General features: G+C 36.6%; 1 protein-coding gene across 2 annotated transcripts in view; it reads right to left on the bottom strand.

Moving 5' to 3' along the window:
• The window catches only part of TBC1D32 (TBC1 domain family member 32), a 185,970-nt gene that overhangs the window by 42,026 nt on the left and 121,319 nt on the right, over window positions 1-22,625 (bottom strand). For both annotated transcript variants that reach the window (XM_059941965.1, XM_059941966.1), the window contains 2 exons: window positions 15,465-15,590; window positions 1,299-1,382 (listed from right to left, as the gene is read on the bottom strand). In XM_059941965.1, coding sequence (XP_059797948.1) covers window positions 1,299-1,382; window positions 15,465-15,590 — 210 coding nt within the window. The remainder of the gene's footprint in view (window positions 1-1,298; window positions 1,383-15,464; window positions 15,591-22,625) is intronic.

Here is a 22,625-nt window from a genome sequence, read left to right as displayed (position 1 = left end):
GGAAGTCTCTCCCTCTGGAAACATCCATGTGTCTTGCTCCCAATTTCTGCTGGTCTGAACGCTATTTAACACTGGAACCGCCACTCCCAACTAGCACTCCCTAGACCCCTTCCCTGCTCTGCATTTCTCACTTACCACCATACCACTTGACATACTGAATCTTTTTACTTATTTATTGTCTGTCTTCCAATCAGAAGGTAAACTCTGTAAAGGCAAGACTTTTTTCTTTTGTTCACTGATGTGTGCAAGTGTTTTAGAGCAGTTCTATTATATAGCAGAGGAAAATATCCATTTGTTGAATAAATGAATGTGTATTTGGAGAAGAGAGGGTGAGGTTGGCAATGCTGCTAATAGTTTAGTGCCCCTGAAAAACAAATATGAGGCGTGGAGAGAAAGGGATGATGCTAGAGAAGAAAGGAGAAGAGTAACATAAGGCCTTGGGTACCATGATAAGAAGCTTAAACTGTATGCAGTGGTCAATGGTAATCTTCTAAGAGGTAGAGGAAAGAGCAGGTCAGATTTACATGTCACAGGTCACTCTGAAAGCAGCATAAAGAATACCTCTGAAAAGAAATGAGACTCCAACTAGAGACATCAGGTAAAGAGAATGTTGTAATAACCTAGGCAAAAAGTAATGGTGGCCTAAACTAACATAAAGAAGAGTAGAGATAGATATAAGTAGATAAATTTGAGCTATATTAAGAACAAAGAATACAGTTCGGTGACTGGGAGGGAACCTGGCTTAGATGGACAGATGATTGCACTGCCCACAAAAACAGACAGTGTAGGAGGAGGATGTATCTCAGTGAGGTATGAGAAGGTGGACATTTTGAGCTTGAGGGTTCTTTAGCACATCCAGGTGATGCTTACCGATTAAGCATCTGGAAATATGAGAATGAAGCCTATAGATCTTTGAGTAGAAGAGGTATATTTAGAAGTCATCAATATATAAGGTGGGTAAAACAGTACAAGCAGATGAGATCACTAGGAGATCATCTCCTAGTGGATAAAAGCAGAAGAGTGAAAGACACTGGAAGACATTGCCTTAAGGAAAAACAATTTTTAATGGGTAGACAGAAGAAAAAAAAGCTCAAAAACGAAGCTAGAAAGTTACAAGGAAACCCAGACATTTGCACAGAAGAAACTGATAGATATCTGGAATGTATATGGCACAAAGGGAGAGATTTTTTAGGGTGAAAAAACCTTGTGCATATTTGTGTCTAATTACACTCCTCTACGAAACATTATCTATTTGCACATTGAGCACTTTCCAAAATACAAAAATGTTTAAACTGTACCTGTATATTCCACTGAGGGGAAGTAGCATTCAGATGGGCTTTCAGAGAGATGAAGGACAAATTTTTCAAGTAATTCTACTAAAGCTGTAATAAACAAGAGAATAATTAGGATGTTAAAGGTCAAGAACAATATGTGATACTGCATTTCTAAATCACAGACTAGTAGAAAAAAGTCATCAGAACTTCTTCACAGTTATGCTCTTAAGGGGGGCCAATTCAAAACATCATTTTAATATTCATAACAATGTTTCCAATGTAAACTAAATTTTAATAGCTTCACTGAGAACCTATTCAATGTAAAACTGGAAAAGAATCATCTGTTATCTTTAGATCCTCTAAGGATTACTTCAGAATTTGCTAAATGATTTCAATTCAGAAAAAAAAATCACAAACTAGGCTATAATATCTTATCATCGTCATTCACACATGCAGAAAAAAAATCACGTGAGCTCCAAGACCAGAATCAATGCATAGCTCACATCCCTTTCAAAAGCAGGACATATTATGTGTTTTATGTACTTTGCAACAGACGGTATCTGTTCAAGGCAAGCAGATCAAAAGTAGGCTTGTCAGGGGTTGGGGAGAGGGAAGGATGAACAGGCAGAGCACAGAAGTTTTACGGCAGTGAAACTCTTTTGTAAGATACTACAATGGTGGATACGTGTCATTACTATGACATTTGTCAAAATTCATAGAATGTGAAACATCAAGAGTGAACCCTAATGTAAACTTTGGACTCCTGATGATAATGATATGTCAGTGTAGGTTCATCAGTTGTAACAACTGTACCCCTCTGGGTGAGGCGTTGATAGTTGGGGGGGGGGGGGGTTGTACATATGTAAGGATAGAATGTATGTGGGAACTTTCTGTACTTTCCACTCAACTTTGCTGTGAATCTAAAACTGCTCTAAGTTTATTAATTTAAAGAAAAGTTGAAAAATATGCCTGTCAATGTAATAGTATATAAATAATGCCACAGTATTTGCATATATTACCTCCCAAATGGGTATAACCAGGTGGATTATAATTAATATGCAATCTAGAATTATTTTTGCTAGAAAGAAATATATCTGTAGGGTAACTGATATGTTTACACTTATAGAAAGTAAGTTTTAGTCACCTTTTAAAATTGTGCCCTAGTTATATTCAGGATTCTGACTATGACCTGTATTAACTGAATGCACCTTTTTTCACATCCAAGTGCATTTTAAAGACATAATTCATGAAGGAAAAATTAGTGTTCAACATGTCAAAAATGTAAAGTCAAAGAGGAATAACATATGCTTTCCAACAACTATAGGTCTAACAAGCTACATCTCATGATATAGCTTGAGCTATATCTCAAGATAAAAATGAAATTTTTTATTCATGGAACTCTATTCATATTCTGATTTCAAGTTGAAATGAATATTTAAAGGTATGAAAATGCAATATTCGAGGATCAGAAAGGACACCAGTATTGCAGATTATTTAAACTTATAGTTGTTTAGATTGGTTCTATCTTCACATACATAGGCACAAATTCTCCCACTCTTAGAGAAATCTTTCAAATTTTTTTTTCTATGAACCTATATGTAAATAATGGCCCTTAGGTGAGAGCTTTCAACTTCTACATATTTGTTTATAAGTCACCTAATGCTGTCTCTTGAGATTATAATTTTTCAGAAAGAATGTGTCGATGAAATTTAGATACAGTCATTCCTAATAAGGTGTGAGATATACATTAGTAACAAATATTATATAAAAATTTTAAATGGAAATGTCCATTTAAAACTCAACTATAATTATTCTCATTTAGCACAACCATATGTTTGTTACAAATTATGCATTTAAGCAAAGTGGCTGAGTTAATGGGAAAAGTCACAGCACACTGCTGAACAGTTATTTGAATCCAATGCCTGAAATCAGGTTTAGCCATCAGACAGCTAAACATATGTTAGTGAAGACAAAATACACATCTTTGAAGCTGCTAAAACACAATATGATTTGAAACTTAAGAGTCACCAGACTAACTGCAGACTTTGCAAAGCATACTACTTTCCAGCAAGCACTGATCTTGAAATATGAAATTATGTTATTAGATCAATATATTGGAGGCTTATAAAGTAATTCTATGCATCCTATATAAAGATGACATCACTGAACTACCTAGAGAAGGTTCTGAATTTCTGCTGATTCCAATTTTTTTTGCTTTGCCCAGCAACCCATATGAACAGCACTATGCATTTCCAAATATTTTGAGGGATAAGCTACAGCCATGGAACAATGTTAAAAACGAATCCATATATGGTAACTGAACCCATGGCTACAATTTATTGGTACCATCTCTCTAACTAACCAAACATAAGTGTAGCTAAACTGCATAATTACTAGAGTGGCTATCTCAGTATGACTCAGTATCTGTCAATTCACTAAAAATTCCATTATCTGCAACTCAAGGAAATTAATTCACATAAAACATTTCTTAACTTTAAGAGTAAATTAACTCCAGGATATTACTATCCAGAAAGTAAACTACAGAATATTGTTTTAAGTGGATTTTTACTTTAAATGACAGACCTGGAATTTCAAAAGGACTTTAAATTAGGAGCTGTCCTTTTAATTATATTTATTCCCTAGGGTTGGACTATGACATTAGTAGACTATGAAACCAAGGTTTATAATACGTATATAATAAAAGAGGACACGGGTTTTACTGATGAGGAAAAACTGAAGGCAGCTTGTTCAGGATACTTGGATACTGACTGTTTTCTCCCTTGGCATTGCCATCACAACAGCAGCTGGTTCCAAAAAGTTCAATGTTTGTAAACATGCAAAATTTCTCCAGAATTCACTCTTTAATTCTTTCATCTTTTATCACTGCTGGCACATCATCAGATCACAAGACAATTACATTATGCGTGCAATTTTTTCCCAAACACCATCCTTCATGTAACCACCAGATGTTTGTTCCTGAACACTTCCGTATTCAGAACTTACCACAATTCTCATCTCTCTACCCTCCATGAAGTCAGAACTCTACTAATGTGTTTCAAGCACTTTACAACCTCACCACATCCAACTATGTTCACTTTTTATACAAATTATAAGCAAAGACTATTTTTCTCAATGTTCTCAAGTAGTTTATATTCATTCCTTGTTTTTAAAAGGAAGTTTGTACAATTATAGATTAACAGGAGGTTGCAGGCACATGACAGAGGTAGAAAAATTCCTTTATTCCTTCATTTAGGGTAGGTCTGCTGGTGACATATTTTTCACCTGAGAATGTCTTGATTTCCTCAATATTCCAGAAGGCTACTTTCAATAAACACAGAGTTCAGGTTGACAGTTCTTTGCCTTCAGCTCTTGAATAATGTCATGCCACTTCCTCTGTCCTCCATCTTTTCTGTGGAGAAGTCCACTGTCATTTGCATTGATTTTCCCTTGTAGGTAAGGTGTTGTTTCTCCCTCTCTGCTTTCAAGATTTGTCTTAAATTTTCAGAAGTTTGACTATACAGTTGACCTTTGAACAACACGGGGGGTTTGGGATGCCAACCCCCTGCACAGTCAAAAATCATGTATTGGGTTGGCCAAAAGTTTCCTTCGGTTTTTAAAGTAAAAATAAGACATTTTTCATTTTCGCCAAGAACTTTATTGAGCAACATAGTCACCATTTTGTTCCCCTACTGTCTGCCATTTTTCAGGCAGCTTCATAATTCCATCTTCCCAAAACTTTTAATCTTTTTGAGCAAAGAACTGTTCCATGTGCCTTTTACAGTCTGCCAGGGAATTGAAAATTGCTCCATTAAGAGAATTTTGTAAAGACCAAAACAAATGGAAATCTGAAGGTGCAATGTCTGGTGAATACGGAGGATGAATCAGAACTTCCCAGCCAAGCCGTTAACAGTTTTGCCTGGTCATCAAAGAAACATGCAGTCTTGCATTATCCTGATGGAAGATTATGCATTTTCTGTTGACTAATTCCAGATGCTTTTCTTCGAGCGCTGCTTTCAGTTGGTCTAAATGGGAGCAGTACTTGTTGGAATCGTTTGGTTTTCTGGAAGAAGTTCATAATAGAGGACTCCCTTCCAATCCAACCACATACACAACATCACCTTCTTTGGATGAAGACTGGCCTTTGGTGTGGTTGGTGGTGGTTCATTTCGCTTGCCCCATGATCTCTTCCATTCCACGTTATTGTACAGTATGCACTTTTCATCACCCATCACAATTTGTTTTAAAAACAGAATGTTTTCATTACCTTTAAGTAGAGAATCTCATGGGGAAATACCGTCAAGAAGGCTTTTTTCGCTTAACTTATGTGGAACGCAAACATCAAAGCGATTCACATAACCAAGCTGGTGCAAATGATTTTCAACGCCTGATTTGGATATTTTGAGTATGTTGGCTATCTACCGTGTGGTATAATGTTGATTGTTCTCAATTAATGTCTCGACTTGATCGCTATCAACTTCAACTGGGCTACCAGACCCTAGAGCATTGTCCAGCAAGAAATCTCCAGCATGAAACGTTGCAAACCACTTTTGACACGTTCGATTGGTCACAGCACCTTCTCCATACACTGTACAAAGCTTTGTTTGCATTTTGGTTGGGTTTTTACCTTTCTTGAAATAAAGCCGAAGATGTGGCTTTTTTCTTCCATCTTCAATATTAAAATGGCTACACAAAAATTCATCAATTTTGGTAAGTTTTTTTTTTTTTTTAAATGCACGCTGATGTGACAGCTGTCACAATACAGTCTAACAAAATTGTTTCAAATGAAGTTAAAGACAACTAAGTGCTACTGGAGATATCTTATGGAAAAAACCAAACGAACTTTTTGGCCAACCCAATATAATTTATAGTCAGCCCTCCTAACCCTCATTCACAGATTCAACCAACCTCAGATCATCTAGTACTGTATTTACTACTGAAAAAAAATCTGTGTATAAGTAGACCTACACAGTTCAACCCTGTGTTGTTTAAGGGTCAACTGTATTGTGTCTTGGTGTGGACTTCTTTGGATTTACCCTCTTTGAGGTTCTAGAATCCACAGGCTTAGGTCTTTTGCCAAATTTGGAAAGTTTTCAGCCATCATTTTTTCAAATACATTTGTAGTTCCAACCTCTTTCCATGACTCCAATGATGCAAATGTTAGATCTTCTGTTATGGTTCCACAGGACTTTGGGATTCAATCTTTTCTTTAAATTTTTCAGTCTATTTCCTCTCTTAATATCTTCAAGTTCACTGATTCTTTCCTCTGTCCCTTCTATTTTATTGTTGAGCCCAATTCACTGAGCTTTCTATTTTGGGTATGGAATTCTTCAGTTCTAAAACTTCCTTTTGGGTTTTCTTTATATATTTCTTTGCTGACACTTTGTATTTTAAAATTTGTTTCATGTGTGAAACAAATACATGTGTGGAGGGGAAGGAGAGACTGTGGCCTTATTACCATTGGGTGATGGTGAAATTCCTAACTCTCTACCTAGGTCTCCTCTGATACCATCTTATCAGGGAGAGGCAGGGGTACCTCATTACTGGCAGGTGAGAATAGAAGTCCAGGCTGAACCCCAAGTCTTGTTGGCAATATTTTCTAAAGCGGTGTTTGTCTGGATTAAAGTGGTCACTATCTACAAATTTTGTCTTGGTAGACTGCCCTTTTCCTGGTCCTTTGGTTAGAGAGAGCAGGCTTTTACTGCCCAGTCCTCATTTTTCTTCCTGCATCTGTTGGCAATCTTAATTACTCAGCCTAGGATATACAAGGCAAAAAGAAAACCCAAGAAACATCACCTCTGAGTTGTTCCTTAGGTCCCAAGGTCCCTAGCCAGTCTGCCTTCTCTCCATCTTCCAGAGTCACATATAAAACATAAGATGATATCCAGAAATCTTAGCTGTACATAGGATGAGGGAAAAGCAAAAGATCACCTACTCCATCTCTTAGAAGTAGAAATCATCTCTGTACTTTTTTCATTATGAATATTTAGATTCCTTAAAGGCTGGATGTAAGTTCCATCATATAAATTAGACAACCACACATAAAATTTTTTTATTCTTAGCCTATTTGAAATCATTCTTTATTTTTATATTATTTATCATGTGATTAATATTGAGTCTTAGAGAATTATCTGCTTGTATCAAGTACAACTGCTTTATAGCCATAAGTAGATAGAAGACAGGCCAATTTAAAGTCCATGGGTACACAACAACTTTGAGTTGTTATGGTATAACTGAAGCACAGAAGGATTCAGAAGGTGATGGATTAGAAATTGTGTTGAATTCCTCTTTCCCTTGGTTAATTATGCCAAGAAGAGGGTGTATGAAAAAAGGAGCTTTGGTAACAGAATCACACGATGGGCAAATACCACTGGAAGAATGCCACTAAGGCTAGACCAATAACGATATATGATGGTGCTCACAAGGTTAAAGAGAGTGGAAAAACAAAGGAATTGATGCTTTTGCCCCTTTAGCGTCAGCCATTAGGGATCCTCCTTTCAGGCCTCAGGCTTTTGTTATCATCATAGCACCTCTTATGCTTTCTTTCATGAGCTTTAATGTGTTTCTGCTTATAGCTGTCTGTATATGCCTTTTTTTAAGTGATTTACTAGTGCTTTGATATTATCAGATAATCTAAATTATTAAAGATTTTGGTCTCATTACTGTACATTTGAAACAGTAACTGGCTAGGATCCCAGGGGGTCAACTGAAATAAAGGAAAGTGTTATAGGAATCAGATCCATAGATAAATGAGTAGACTTTAAAATTACTTTGTATAAGCACATTCACTGACATGGAAAATTCTGTACAATACTGTACTGAATGAAATGGCAAAAGAAAATAGTATGGTAGGTATAAATCTTTTTGGCTAAAAATAACTTAGTGCTAACCTTATCCTTCAGAGATTACAGGTAAATTTCAGTTTCTTCATTTTGTTTATAGTTTCTAGTTTTCCTAAAATGATCATGTATTTCACACAATAATTTAGTTGCTAAATGGTTAACACTTGAATTAAAGTAGTAGCAGAGGACATGGATGAGAAAGAAAGCTTAAAAAAAAAAATAAGAATAAACTCTAAGACATGGTAATCAAGTACATGAGAGTCAGAGGATGAAAGAAATAAGTCAAAGGGAACCAGGCTGTTTCTTTCAATTACTGTACTAGGTATACACTAGTGACAGCAGCCAGAAAAGAGAATGCAAGAAGAAGAATACACTTTAATACCTTCCATGGCATCTCATATAGATAAAATCTAAATGGCAGGACAAAATGAGAAAACTAGATTAAATGCTCAGAGGAAAATTAAAAAAATATATATAGCCAGAAGTAAATTTGAAACAAAAATACACCCCCCACTTTCTTTTTTTTTTTTTTTTTTAAGAGGACTCTTGACTCATGTCATCTTATTATCCTAAGTGATTATGTGGAGGCACCTAATGCACACTGTTGCTCAAATTTTGTCCCTAACGTTATTCTCCCCACTGAAAGGAACCAGAATCCCTTGAACTATGTTTAGGAGCCAAAAAAGTGAGTCTAGATGAACCTCATTGTTGTTACTATGCCAGGATTCTTTCAGAGGAAAACAGAAAAAATAAATTAAAATTTAAAGGACAAAGAGGCCAGCTTAAACAAAAACTCTTAGAGTCCAAGTTGTGATAATTTGAGCATTTGAAGTATATAGTTATACAAAATGTATTATAGTTATAAAGCATACCAGTTTCCAACATTGTCTATCAGACATGTTGTACATGTTATCTAGTGACCAACTCAAATTATATGAATCCTACACTAGAATTCCAGTTATAAACTATATTATCAATATTAGAGAACAGAAATAGGAAGAACATACTTGGAACATATTTAAAATTGTATATTTAATTATTAGGTCGCAAATAAAAGATTAGTGGGAAACAATGATTATAAGATAATGTGAGAAATAGAAGCTTCTTTTTATAGGGAGACAACTCTACAAAGGCAGATATAAGAGTAGAAAGAATTAAACATGCAATTGATGATGGAATCCAATGTTTAGAATGGATAGACAACAAGAGGCTAGGTTAGTAAATTCAGCGGAAACTAGAAGTCAATCAGACCTACAGGGACCTTCCTGACAAGAAGAAACTATGTTCTCTCCCAAAGCTGAATGAAATAAACACATGAAAATGAAGCAAATTTATAGAGGTTCAGGGAACATGTCCTAGTTAATTCTATGCTAGGAAAAAGGTCTCAGATATAGTGGGGTGGGGTGGAAAATACACACAGACCAAAAATAAGGTCATGAAAAGGAAAAATCTGACTTATGTTTTAAAAAATTAACTTCGGCCTGTGAGCTCTAGGTCATATAATCTATCGCTTCTCCCAGTGACTCATTACAAGTGAGTGCAGGAATGTTGTGCAATTACACATCTACATTGTCTCACTTGTTCTTAAAAGCTAAAAGCCGGGAAAGAAAACTCTGGAAACAGCAGAAGCCCAAGCCAGAGAAAGCTGGACATTTTCTCTCCTGATAGCTGTTTAGATGCCCTGGGTTTAAATCAATTTGGAAAGACTACTGATGGATTGTTCGCACCCTCCTTACCATTACCTACAAAGGACAGTAGCTGCCCATAGTGGGGAGCAGAACAGGGAGTCAACACGTAGGTTCTCAGTAAGTTTCTTGTTAACTGAATTTCCTTTGTCTACCTCCTTTTGGATTCAGATCATATAATTTATAGAGAAATTAAGACTAATTCATTCACTCATTATTATAATTATGAAAAAAATATTAATGAAGGTACATGGTATTTATTGTGCATTGCATAGTCATACGTAGAGATTTTGGGGAGAAAATGCAGCATAGGTAATGATAATTTAAAAATCTTTGGTTCTTGATAACTATAGATTGCTTCTATTTAAAACCCAAGTTGGGCTTCCCTGGTGGCTCAGTGGTTAAGAATCCGCCTGCCAATTCAGGGGACACGGGTTCAAGCCCTGGTCCGGGAAGATCCCACATGCCGCGGGAGCAACTAAGCCCATGCGCCACAATTACTGAGCCTGCGCTCTAGAGCCCGCGAGCCACAGCTACTGAGCCCGCATGCCTAGAGCCCATGCTCCTCAACAAGAGAAGCCACCGCAATGAAGACACAATGCAGCCAAAAATAAATAAATAAATTTAAAAAAAAAACAAAAAAAAACCCCAAGTTGACCGAGACCTTCAAGATGACAGAGGAGTAAGACATGGAAATCACCTTCCTCCCCACAAATACATCAGAAATACACCTACATGTGGAACAACTCCTACAGAACACCTACTGAACGCTGGCAGAAGACCTCAGACTTCCCAAAAGGCAAGAAACTCCCCATGTACCTGGGTAGGGCAAAAGAAAAAAGAAAAAACAGAGACAAAAGAATAGGGACGGGACCTGCACCAGTGGGAGGGAGCTGTGAAGGAGGAAATGTTTCCACACACTAGGAAGCCCTTAGCGGGCAGAGACTGCGGGTGGCAGAGGGGGGAAGTTTTGGAGCCACGGAGGAGAGCGCAGCCACAGGGGTGCAGAGGGCAAAGCGGAGAGATTCCCGCACAGAGGCTTGTCTGCTCACCCGCTGGGGTGGGCGGGGCCTGGGAGCTGAGGCTCGGGCTTTGGAGGTCGGATCCCAGGGAGAGGATTGGGGTTGGCGGCGTGAACACAGCCTGAAGGGGGCTAGTGCACCACAGCTGGATGGGAGGGAGTCCGGGAAAAAGTCTGGAGCTGCCCAAGAGGCAAGAGACCATTGTTTCAGGGTGCGCGAGGAAAGGGGATTCAGAGCACTGCCTAAACGAGCTCCGAGGCTATCAGCTCGGACAGCAGAGATGGGCATGAGATGCTAAGGCGGCTGCTGCAGCCACCAAGAAGCCTGTGTGGAAGCAGAGGTCACTATCCACACCTCCCCTCCCGGGAGCCTGTGCAGCCCTCCACGCCAGGGTCCCGTGATCCAGGGACAACCTCCCCAGGAGAACACACGGCGCACCTCAGGCTGTGGCAATGTCACAGTGGCCTTTGCGGCCGCAGGCTCACCCCATATTCCATACCCCTCTTTCCCCCTGGCCTGAGTGAGCCAGAACCCCCTAATCAGCTGCTCCATTAACCCCATCCTGTCTGGGCGGGAACAGACGCACTCAGGCGACCTACACGCAGAGGTGGGCCAAATCCAAAGCTGAACCCCACGAGCTGTGCAAACAAAGAAGAGAAAGGGAAATGTCTCCCAGCAGCCTCAGGAGCAGTGGATTAAATCTCCACAAACAACCTGATGTGCCTGCGTCTGTGGAATATCTGAATAGACAACGAATCATCCTCAATGGTGAAAAACTGAAACCATTTCCACTAAGATCAGGAACAAGACAAGGTTTCCCACTCTCACCACTATTATTCAACATAGTTTTGGAAGTTTTAGCCACAGCCATCAGAGAAGAAAAAGAAATAAAAGGAATCCAAATCAGAAAAGAAGAAGTAAAGTTGTCACTGTTTGCAGATGACATGATACTACACACAGAGAATCCTAAAGATGCTACCAGAAAACTACTAGAGCTAATCAATGAATTTGGTAAAGTAGCAGGATACAAAATTAATGCACAGAAATCTCTTGCACTCCTATACACGAACAATGAAAAATCTGAAAGAGAAATTAAGGAAACACTCCCGTTTACCATTACAACAAAAAGAATAAAATACCTAGGAATAAACCTACCTAAGGAGACAAAGGACCTGTATGCAGAAAAGTATAAGACACTGATGAAAGAAATGAAAGATGATACAAACAGATGGAAAGATATACAATGTTCTTAGGTAGGAAGAATCAACATTGTGAAAATGACTATACTACCCAAAGCAATCTACAGATTCAATGCAATCTCTATCAAATTACCAATGGGATTTTTCACGGAAGCAGAACAAAAAATTTCACAATTTGTGTGGAATACACAAAAGACCCTGCAGAGCCAAAGCAATCTTGATAAAGAAAAACGGAGCTGGAGGAATCAGGTTCCCAGACTTCAGACTATACTACAAAGCTACAGTAATCAAGACAGTATAGTACTGGCACAAAAACAGAAATATAGATCAATAGAATAGGATAGAAAGCCTAGAGATAAACCCACGCACATATGGTCACCTTATCTTTGATAAAGGAGGCAGGAATATACAATGGAGAAAAGACAGACTCTTCAATAAGTGGTGCTGGGAAAACTGGACAACTACATGTAAAAGAATGAAATTAGAACACTCCCTAACACCATACACAAAAATAAACTCAAAATGGATTAAAGACCTCAATATAAGGCCAGACACGCTAAAACTCTTAGAGGAAAACATAGGCAGAACACTCTATGACATCAATCACAGCAAGATCCTTTCTGACTCATCTCCTAGAGAAATGGAAATAAAAACAAAAATAAACAAATGGGATCTAATGAAATTTAAAAGCCTTTGCACAGCAAAGGAAACCACAAACAGGATGAAAAGACAACCCTCAGAATGGGAGAAAATATTTGCAAATGAAGCAACTGACAAAGGATTAATCTCCAAAATATAGAAGCAGTTCATGCAGCTCAATATCAAAAAAGCAAACAACCCAATTCAAAAATGGGCATTAGACCTAAATAGTCATTTCTCCAAAGAAGATATACAGATTGGCAACAAACACATGAAAGGATGCTCAACATCACTAATCATTAGAGAAATGCAAATCAAAACTACAATGAGGTATCACCTCACACCAGTCAGAATGGCCATCATCAAAAAATCTACAAACAATAAATGCTGGAGAGGGTGTGGAGAAAAGGGAACCCTCTTGCACTGCTGGTGGAAATGTAAATTGATACAGCCACTATGCAGAACAGTATGGAGGTTCCTTAAAAAACTAAAAATAGAGCTACTATATGACCCAGGAATCCCACTACTGGGCATATACCCTGAGAAAACCATAATTCAAAAAGAGTCATGTACCACAATGTTCATTGCAGCTCTATTTACAATAGCCGGGACATGGAAGCAACCTAAGTGTCCATCGACAGATGAATGGATAAGAAGATGTAGCACATATATACAATGGAATATTACTCAGCCATAAAAAGAAATGAAATTGAGTTATTTGTAGTGAGGTGGATGGACCTAGAGACTGTCATACAGAGTGAAAAATGTCAGAAGGAGAAAAACAAATACTGTATGCTAACACATATATATGGAATCTAAAAAAAAAAAAAAAGTGGTTATGAAGAACCTAGGGGCAGGACAGGAATAAAGAGGCAGATGTAGAGAGTGGACTTGAGGACACGGGGAGGGGGAAGGGTAAGCTGGGAGGAAGTGAGAGAGTGGCATGGACTTATATATACTACCAAATGTAAAATAGATAGCTAATGGGAAGCAGCTGCATAGCACAGGGAGATCAGCTTGGTGCTTTGTGACCACCTAGAAGGGTTGGACAGGGAGGGTGGGAGGGAGATGCGGGGATATATATATATACACATATAGCTGATTCACTTTGTTCTAAAGCAGAAACTAACAGAACACTGTAAAGCAATTATATTTCAATAAAGATGTTTAAAAAAACCCCCAAAACCCAAGTTGAACCAGATTATAGAGCCAGATGTACATGTGCATGCACACAGACAAATAAGCATGCCTGCCTTACAAAAGCATTTATTTGTTTAGTATTTCTGCAGCTTACCCCCTAAATTAGTTCATCTTAGCTTATAGACAGAAAACAAGTATGCTATGAGACTGGAGATATTAAAAACTTTTATCATCTTCTATCTCCATCAGTATTACGCTCATCTGGGTTTACTTAATAAATGTTGTTTGCCTCCCACGTGGAAAACATTAGGTAGTAAAGAGAAGGTGCAAAGAGGTAGTATCGCAAGCTGATACTGAGCACGAGTTTTGGATTCAGATTGCTTGAATTCACTTCTTGGGTCTGCCACTGTGAACTGAGCTCGTTATCTAACATTTCCAGGCTTTTGTTTCCTTATCCATAAAATGCAGACTATCTTATAAAGTTGCTGTTGAAAGTAACTGAGTTTTGTGTAACCTACTAGACCTTGCTGGGCAGAGAGGTCAAGATCTACTTTTGAAAGTAGCTCAAAATCTAATGGTGGACACGGTATCAGAGTAATGTAGAACTAAGGTCAAATCTTGTGGGAAGTGCCCCGAGATTCCAAATAGAACACAGTTTTAATGGTAATGTTATACTTGTGTATGTTGTTTCAGAGTCATGGATAGGATTGAACATGTGATTTCTCTTTTGTCTTATCACCATCCCTGTAAGAGAGAAACTCAGAAAACTACACCTTTACTTACTATGTTTAAACTGAACAATATTCCAAGCTGCTGCTTTCTCATTTTGTTCTGTACCTTTTGGCATTTGCAAAACCTATTTTAAATATTTTCTATTATGCAACCAGTGATAAATATATATATTTCTAATAGCTATTTTTAAAATATTTGGGGGCGTATAAAACAGTTGAACTGCTCATTTCAGGGAATAATATTCCCTGAAAATATAATTTCTCCAACAAAATATAAACTTATTTTTATTTCCCATTTTCAATTTTATAGCAAATGATACAAACATGAAAACCATAAAGCATGGCTGATAAAGAGGACAATTATTTTTAAATTATAGTTTTCAAGAAATCTAGCTTATATTGACATTAGAACTTTTTTCTTAGACTATCTTTATTTAAGATAATGTTAATTAAAGCATGATAATTTTAGGAAGCATGCACACATATAAATATCTGAATATAAAACAACTTGCTTGCTGGTTTAGACAACATAGCTATCCCCCCACACACACACACAAATTTCCTTACAAGTCACTAAATTTATTTGGCTAGATGTGGCGGAGTTTCAAAATATGTCAAAACATTCAATAAAGTTCCAAAAACATAGCAGTATGGTATAGCTAGGTGAAAGCTGGTGAAACCAAGCAAACTGTTACCTAGGCAAAGGTAGATTTAGCTTTCAAGGCCTCTGAAACAGTACTAAAAGAAAGCTGAGTAATTTCTCAAATTTTAATTTTTGTTCTCCAGGACCACAAATTTCTCAGAAGTCAATGGACTTCTGGAATTAATATCATGTATTCTAGATATGATATGCCAGTACTAATCTTCAGGAAAACACAGCTTCTGTTAATATACTCTTCAAGCCAAAAAAGTCACAAAAATTAAAACATACTCACCACCTCCACTGATTATATCAGGTTTGGCCTTCATCATTTTGCGAAACTGTCTTCGGCAGTGTTCTATCCACTCACTTTGCTTATCAGACATTTTGAAGCGCAATAAAAGTTTGCCAAGATCATTGTCTAATAAGAAAGATGACGTGTTATGTTAACAAAACATGCTAGATATACTGAAAAATAAGTATTCAACTTAATTATGTAAACAGTTACAAGTTCCAGAAAAAGTATTTGATATGGGTTTCAAAAGAAAACAGACATTTTTCTGTAATTATATCTTATACCATCAAACTGCTATTACCCCATTTACTAAAAGCTCATAAAAATACTTATTAAAAGCTCATAAAATGGATTGATTTATAACCATAACTCTTTTACACAAACATGACCCATTACTGAGTATTTGATTTAACACATAGTGTGGACCTTAAGATTTCACTGCAGAGACTGACATAAACATTATACTCATTCTTCACGTACATTCAGGCCCAATTTTATTCATTCTTTTTAAAAGCAAAAAGAAAGCATAAGTGTAGAAAAATCTCTAGTCGATTATTTATTTCCTCTTCTTGGGGGGGGAAAAAAAACTAGGTTGAAAATGAATCATGCTAAAACAGTATCTATGTCTAAAATATAACTTTCCTTCTTTCTTAACAATTTCATGAATACATGCCAATTTTATCTTTTCATTTTCATTTTCATTTTACTCCCATGAGATTTTTTCTGTCTTCCATTTTAATTGTATTCCCATCAGATTTTGCATTAGAAAACATCTCTAAATATATTGAAGATTTAGGTGTCATTAAAAAAGGATATACAAGTATATAAACATAAAAGCATATATACTATTTTCTCACACATATAGGTAAAAATTCAAAGGGGAGAAAAAGAAGCAAAGATGTTCTCTAGTTTTCTAGAAGAGCATGAGGGGAACAGATAGTTGCATCAACTCATACATTTTACCACTTTCCTTGAGGAAGATTTTTGGGAAAAAAGGAACAAGAACTTTTTCAAAGTACAGAGTCAAAGGCCTGATTACTTCTGCCCAAAGAAGTGGTTAGGAACACTACAAAATACAGCCACCTAAGCTCTACTTTGGGCTGATGAATTCCACCAGGAAGGGTACACCAGTAGTCAATCTAACACTAGAGAGGGTTTCAACCAACTCTTTATCCTTTAAAATGAATACAGTTATAATAAAGCAAGTCCTTGTTCTTATAAATTTTAAAAAACGAAACTTTTTACCATACTGAACTATTTTATTTTTCCATCTAATCTTTGTAAAAATACATTCAGTAAACATGTATGGAGTTCCTATGTGGCTATAACAATCTAGACAGACAAGGTCACTTGCCCTCATGAAACTTATATGTCATAAAGCATGTGTGTGTGTGTGTCTCTGTGTATGCATATACAATATATACACAGATAGGAGTATAATTGAGCATAATCAAGACATACATAAGAAGTGTATATAACAAAACAAAACAAGACATACATATCATTCCAATGGTCTAAACTGGTTGTATTTAGTCCTAAAAAAGCAGCTACATATCCTCACACAGTCCTCACAGTCATCATATATAAAATTATATGATTAAGTATATAAATCATAATTTATGTAACTACTTCCGTATTTGACAATTAGGTCACTAAAAAACCTTCTCATATCAAAGCTACAGACATATTCTTTCATACAATCATCATGAGTATACAAATATACCAAACATATGCACACTCATAAATATACACATAAACTAGAAACTGTTTTGTTGGAAGAATGTATAATTCTGATATTTAGTACTAATCTAATCTATTCTCTTTAAATATCAAGACCAGAATGATTCTGTAATATTCCATAAATGGCTTCAATCAGAAGCAATATCTAGAGAAAAATGAAACTGATTTAGTCAAAGGAGAAAATTATTATTTTTAATAAATATTCTCAAAACCTTAAAACAAGAAATATCAAAGCTGATAATTTTGTTGAAAATTATATTATTAACAGCAGAGTATTAATGTTAAATGCATCTCAATATAAGTTAGGTAAAAGACAACTGAACAGCATTAAAATGGAATTTTTATAGTTTCCATTCAGAATATCTACATTACTTATTTCCCAAGAACAAACTATCTAGAACCTATTAAGAATCACTAATGGTTTGTACCTCTTAATCCCCTTCACTGATCTTGCCCCACTCCCCATAGGTGTAAAGTAAGATACAGGATATAATTACAGCACAGAGAATGTAGCCAATATCTTATAAAAATTTTATATGGAGCATAATCTATAAAAATACTGAATCACTATGTTGTACACCTGAAACTAATATAATACTGTTAAGAGTCAGTTATACTTCTATAAAAAATCACTAGTGGCACATGACTGGAAAGACAAATGCAGTTTGTTTTTCATCTTTGTTTCCTTCTGTGTCATTCTTTCTATCCATGTGTACGCCTGTCTTTTATAACCACCACCATCTCCTTCAGATAGAGAATGTCCATACAGCTCTTCTGTAAATTACCTGCTTTTTAAAAATCCTGTTATCTTTTCCCTCTTCCCTCCTGCTCTACAGCCTCATCTTGCTCTCCTGTCTCTCTCCTTTCACATTTGCTATTCTATTTTGCCTTTTCATCTCATTCTAAGGAAAAGAGCACAGGCACTAGACTGTAAACAATTCTGAAGCAGCAAATGTGGTATGCATCTGAATCTACCAACTGGTAGAAAGGCTAAAGGGCCCAATTTAGTACCTGGAAATTTGATTTGAGGCAATAAACAAATGCTGAGCTGGAGACAAGAGTGCCTGCAAGACTCCTAGAGAGACAACTTGGTATGCTCATGACCTCTGGTTATCATTTCCCCCAGCTCTCAGTGGAAATGTGAGCTCTTCAATATGCAACCTCACAGCTAAAAATATTTAGTGATTTGATATGTTTATTGAAAATTTGTATCTGTGATGTTACCAAGTTTGAGGGAAACAGTTCCTTTATTCCCCCCTCTAAATTTGGAACCAAAAGAAAACTAGACAGGAGTAGATAAATGGAGTTCAAAATATCAGTGCTAGTACTATAACAGCTAAACTAGGCACCACAACTTGGATCTCCTGCCACACAGACTTACAAGTAACTCCCCTGCACTGAATATATTCAATCACAGACAGTGACAGACAACCAAAGGCCTCTCCTGACTGCTCTTGTTAGGAAAGGTATGCGTATAATAAAGATAGGCTAACTTAAAACAACTTTTTAAAAACAAAAAAAATTAAAAAGTTAGTCTAACTGGGAAATACAGCCTTTAAGTAGGCTAATCTAAGATTTTCCATTCCTTCTCCAAAATTCACCTACCAAACATTTTTCTTTCCTAACTTTGTACAGAATAAGTGAGGAAGTCCAGAGAGAAGCCAATAATCTTACTCCAGCAAAAGCCCATGGGCATGGAGAATGAGGCAAGGGGAAATGGAATCAAAGGAATGGTACCATAGGAATACAGTAACTCTGAATCAGTGATTTGGGGAGTAGAACAAGCATGAACGATACACAGAATTTAATGTTTGCCAAAATGTCTATGTTTATAATCACACAAAAAAATTAAAAACCAGAGTCCTGCTTCTGGTCATGATGGAGGAACCAGAAACAGGACTTGCCTTCCTGCCATAAACAACTTGAAAAATGGGTAAAATATATCAAAACACTGTTTTCAGACACTGGCCAATAGGCAATACAGGACCGTCATGTCTGAGAAAAGGGAAACTAATGAGGTAGCTTTTACAATTGGGCCCAGTTTTTTTTCTTGAATCACTTTCAAGATCACTGTGCAGGAAGGCGGATGCCCTGGAGGTCTGGCTGAGTTAAAGAGACAGAAGTCAAATTGCAGAGAGACTGAGGAGACTAAAATCTGTGGATCACAGTACTGAAGAGGATGAACAAAGAAAGAACTCCAGAAATCTGTATAAGTCTTTGTCAAGTTGGTTGCAAAGAATCAGCTGTGCAGTTGAAGAGTGAAGCTCCACAAGACTGGGTAAAGAACAGCTGAGAGCTGTAAAATGAACAATTCCCAGAGTATACATAGGGTTAGAAGATGTCCAAGTTCCAAACAGAGTGTGAAGAGTCCTCCTTAATTACTAGCGTTCCACAGACCAGAAGAGTCACACCTTAGTAACAGAGTTAAATTAGCCATAAAGACAACTTTGCACCTACCCTAACAAAAAAATGAAAGCCCTGAATGACCAAACTGATCCACGAGTAACTTGACTGCATGCCCAAAAATGTCCATTACTCTTTAAAGACAGCAAAATCTAGAACTCAACTATGTAAAATTAATAATGTTGAATATTCAATTAAAAATTACTAACATGAGAAAGGGTAAAAAAAAACTGACTCATAACCAGTAGTTAAATCAGTTAATATAAAGACTCAGAAAGGACTGAGGTGATACAATTAGCAGCCAAAAATTTTAAAGCAGTTGTTTTTAAGGATTTTAAGAAAATACAAACAAAAAGTGATGTTTAACCAAATTGTAGTTATCTACACTGGAATCCTACAACCAAGTGGTACATGTAACAAACTAGATGAATCTCAAAACCATTATGCTTAAAGAAAGCAAGCACAAATAAAGTATCTTATGTGATTCTATTTGTATGAAGTGCTAGAATGGAAAAACGAATCTATAGCTATAGTTCTCAAATGGACTAAGTTTTGCTCCCCATATTTCAGTACTGTCTGTAGGTACTTCTGGCTGTCACAGCTGGGAGGGGTGGGTGCAAAGAGAGAGTTCTATGGGCATCTAGTGAGCAGAGACCAGGATGCTACTAAAAATCCTACAATGCACAGGACAGCTCCCTCTGGCAACAAGCAATTAAGCACGCACTTACTACCACTGAGTAAAATGGAAAAAAGGAAAATCATCAAGTTTCATGTTTACAAAATTCAATTAGAGTCAATATTTCATACCTAAACTCTGAAATTCTTTGTTATGGTAAGCACCATAATCTTTTCATACTTGATGATATTGTATAATTTGTTTCTCAAAAGATTATTATATAGAAGGAAAGATTATACTTATACTATAAATAATGTAAAAAGAAAGAACCTCAATTTCAAGGGGAGGAAAAATGTAAGCTTAATATAAATGCAAAGAAAATCTATACAGAAAACTTTTAGTACTTCTTTCCAAGGATATCAGACATTTTTGAATGTCCATTTTATACAGAATATCATAAACAACTGCTACAAAAGAAACAAATAAATGGAAGATTTCATAAAATAACTAGCAACAGATTCTTAGGCTTCATTTGGAAAGTCACCCTTCTTTCTATTAGACTGAAACTTATTTGTGAAATATTTGCTTCCAATTTGTGTTTTCTGCTTATAAATAAATACATAAGTAAACCTCATAGGTAAACTATAAGTGCTGTTAGAGAAATAAACAGGGAGCCAGAGAGAGAAGCAAGGGAAGAAGTCTATTTACATAAGGTGGAAATTACTTCTATGAAGAAGTAACATTCAGACTAAGCTTCAAAAGGTTTAGAAGGAATTACCCAAATGAAGAGTAGGAATTAGTACTCCAGGAAAAGGGAATATCAAGAGCAGAGGCCCAGAAGCACAAACAATGTATTTCAAGGCATGAAAGAAGTTTCTAAATCATATATTTGATAAGGGACTTATACTAAGAATATATAAAAAATACAGTACTAAAAAGACAAAGAACCCAACTGAAAAATGGGCACAGGATCTGCATAGTCATTTCTCCAAGGAAGATATACAAATGGCCAATAAGAACAAGAAGAGTATCACTTATATGTGGAATCCAAAAAATAAAACAAACTAGTGAATACAACAAAAAAGAAACAACTCACAGATATAGAAAACAAACTAGTGGTTACCAGTGGGGAGATGGGGAGAGGGAATCAGAGAGGTACAAGATAGGGACAGGGGATTAAGAGGTACAAACTACTGTGTATAAAATAAATAAGCTACAAAGATATACTGTACAGCACAGGGAATATTGCCAATATATTATAATAACTATAAATGGAGTATAATCTTTAAAAATTGTGAATCACTATGTTGAACACCTAAAATTTACATAATATTATAAATCAACTATACCTCAATTAAAAAAAAGAACATGAGGAGATGCTCAACATTATTAGTCATCAAGCAAATGCAAATCAAACCACAAGGAAATAGCACTTCACACCCACTAGGATGGCTAGAATCAAAAATATCAGATAACAAATGAAGGTGTGGAAAAAATCAACTCTCATACACTGCTGGTGGGAATGTAAAATGGTTTAGCTGCTTTAGAAAACAGTGAGGCAGTTTCTCAAACTATCATAGTTAACATATAATTCAGCAATTTCACTCCTAGGTATAACATTCTAGAGAAATGAAAACATGTTCATGCAGAAACTTGTACCTGCAGTTCCCTGGTGGCCTAGTGGCTAGGATTCGGCACTTTCAGAAACTTGTACTGGAATGTTTGTAGCAGCATTATTATAACAGCCAAAAGGTGGAAACAATCCAAGTGTCCATGAGCAGACAAATGTATAAACAAATTGTGGTATATCCATATAATATTATTTGACCATAAAAAGGAATGAAGTACTTATACGTGCTACAACATGGACAAACCTTATTGAACCTTGAAAACATCATGCTAAGGGAAAGAAGACACTCACAAAATACCGCATACTATATTATTCCATTCATATGAAAGCCCAGACTAGAGAAATCTCTAGAGACAGAAAGATTCGTGGCTGCTTAGAGGTGGGTGAGGAAAGAGGGGAAGCAAGGATACTGGGTTTCTTTTTGAGGTGATGAAAATGTTCTGAAATTTGTGGTGATGGTTGCACATACCTGAATATAATAAAAAGCACTCAATTGCACACTTTATATGGGTTAATTGTATGGTATGTTAATTATATCTCAATGAAGCTGTTTTAATTTATTTATTTTTAATTTATGGCTATGTTGGGTCTTCGTTTCTGTGCGAGGGCTTTCACTGGTTGTGGCAAGTGGGGGCCACTCTTCATCGCTGTGCGCGGGCCTCTCACTATCGCGGCCTCTCTTGTTGCGGAGCACAGGCTCCAGACGCGCAGGCTCAGTAATTGTGGCTCACGGGCCCAGCCGCTCCGCGGCATGTGGGATCCTCCCAGACCA

This window comes from Balaenoptera ricei, chromosome 12 (assembly GCF_028023285.1).
Source record: "Balaenoptera ricei isolate mBalRic1 chromosome 12, mBalRic1.hap2, whole genome shotgun sequence".
Lineage (NCBI taxonomy): Eukaryota > Metazoa > Chordata > Mammalia > Artiodactyla > Balaenopteridae > Balaenoptera > Balaenoptera ricei.
This window is presented reverse-complemented; position numbering and strand designations above follow the sequence as displayed.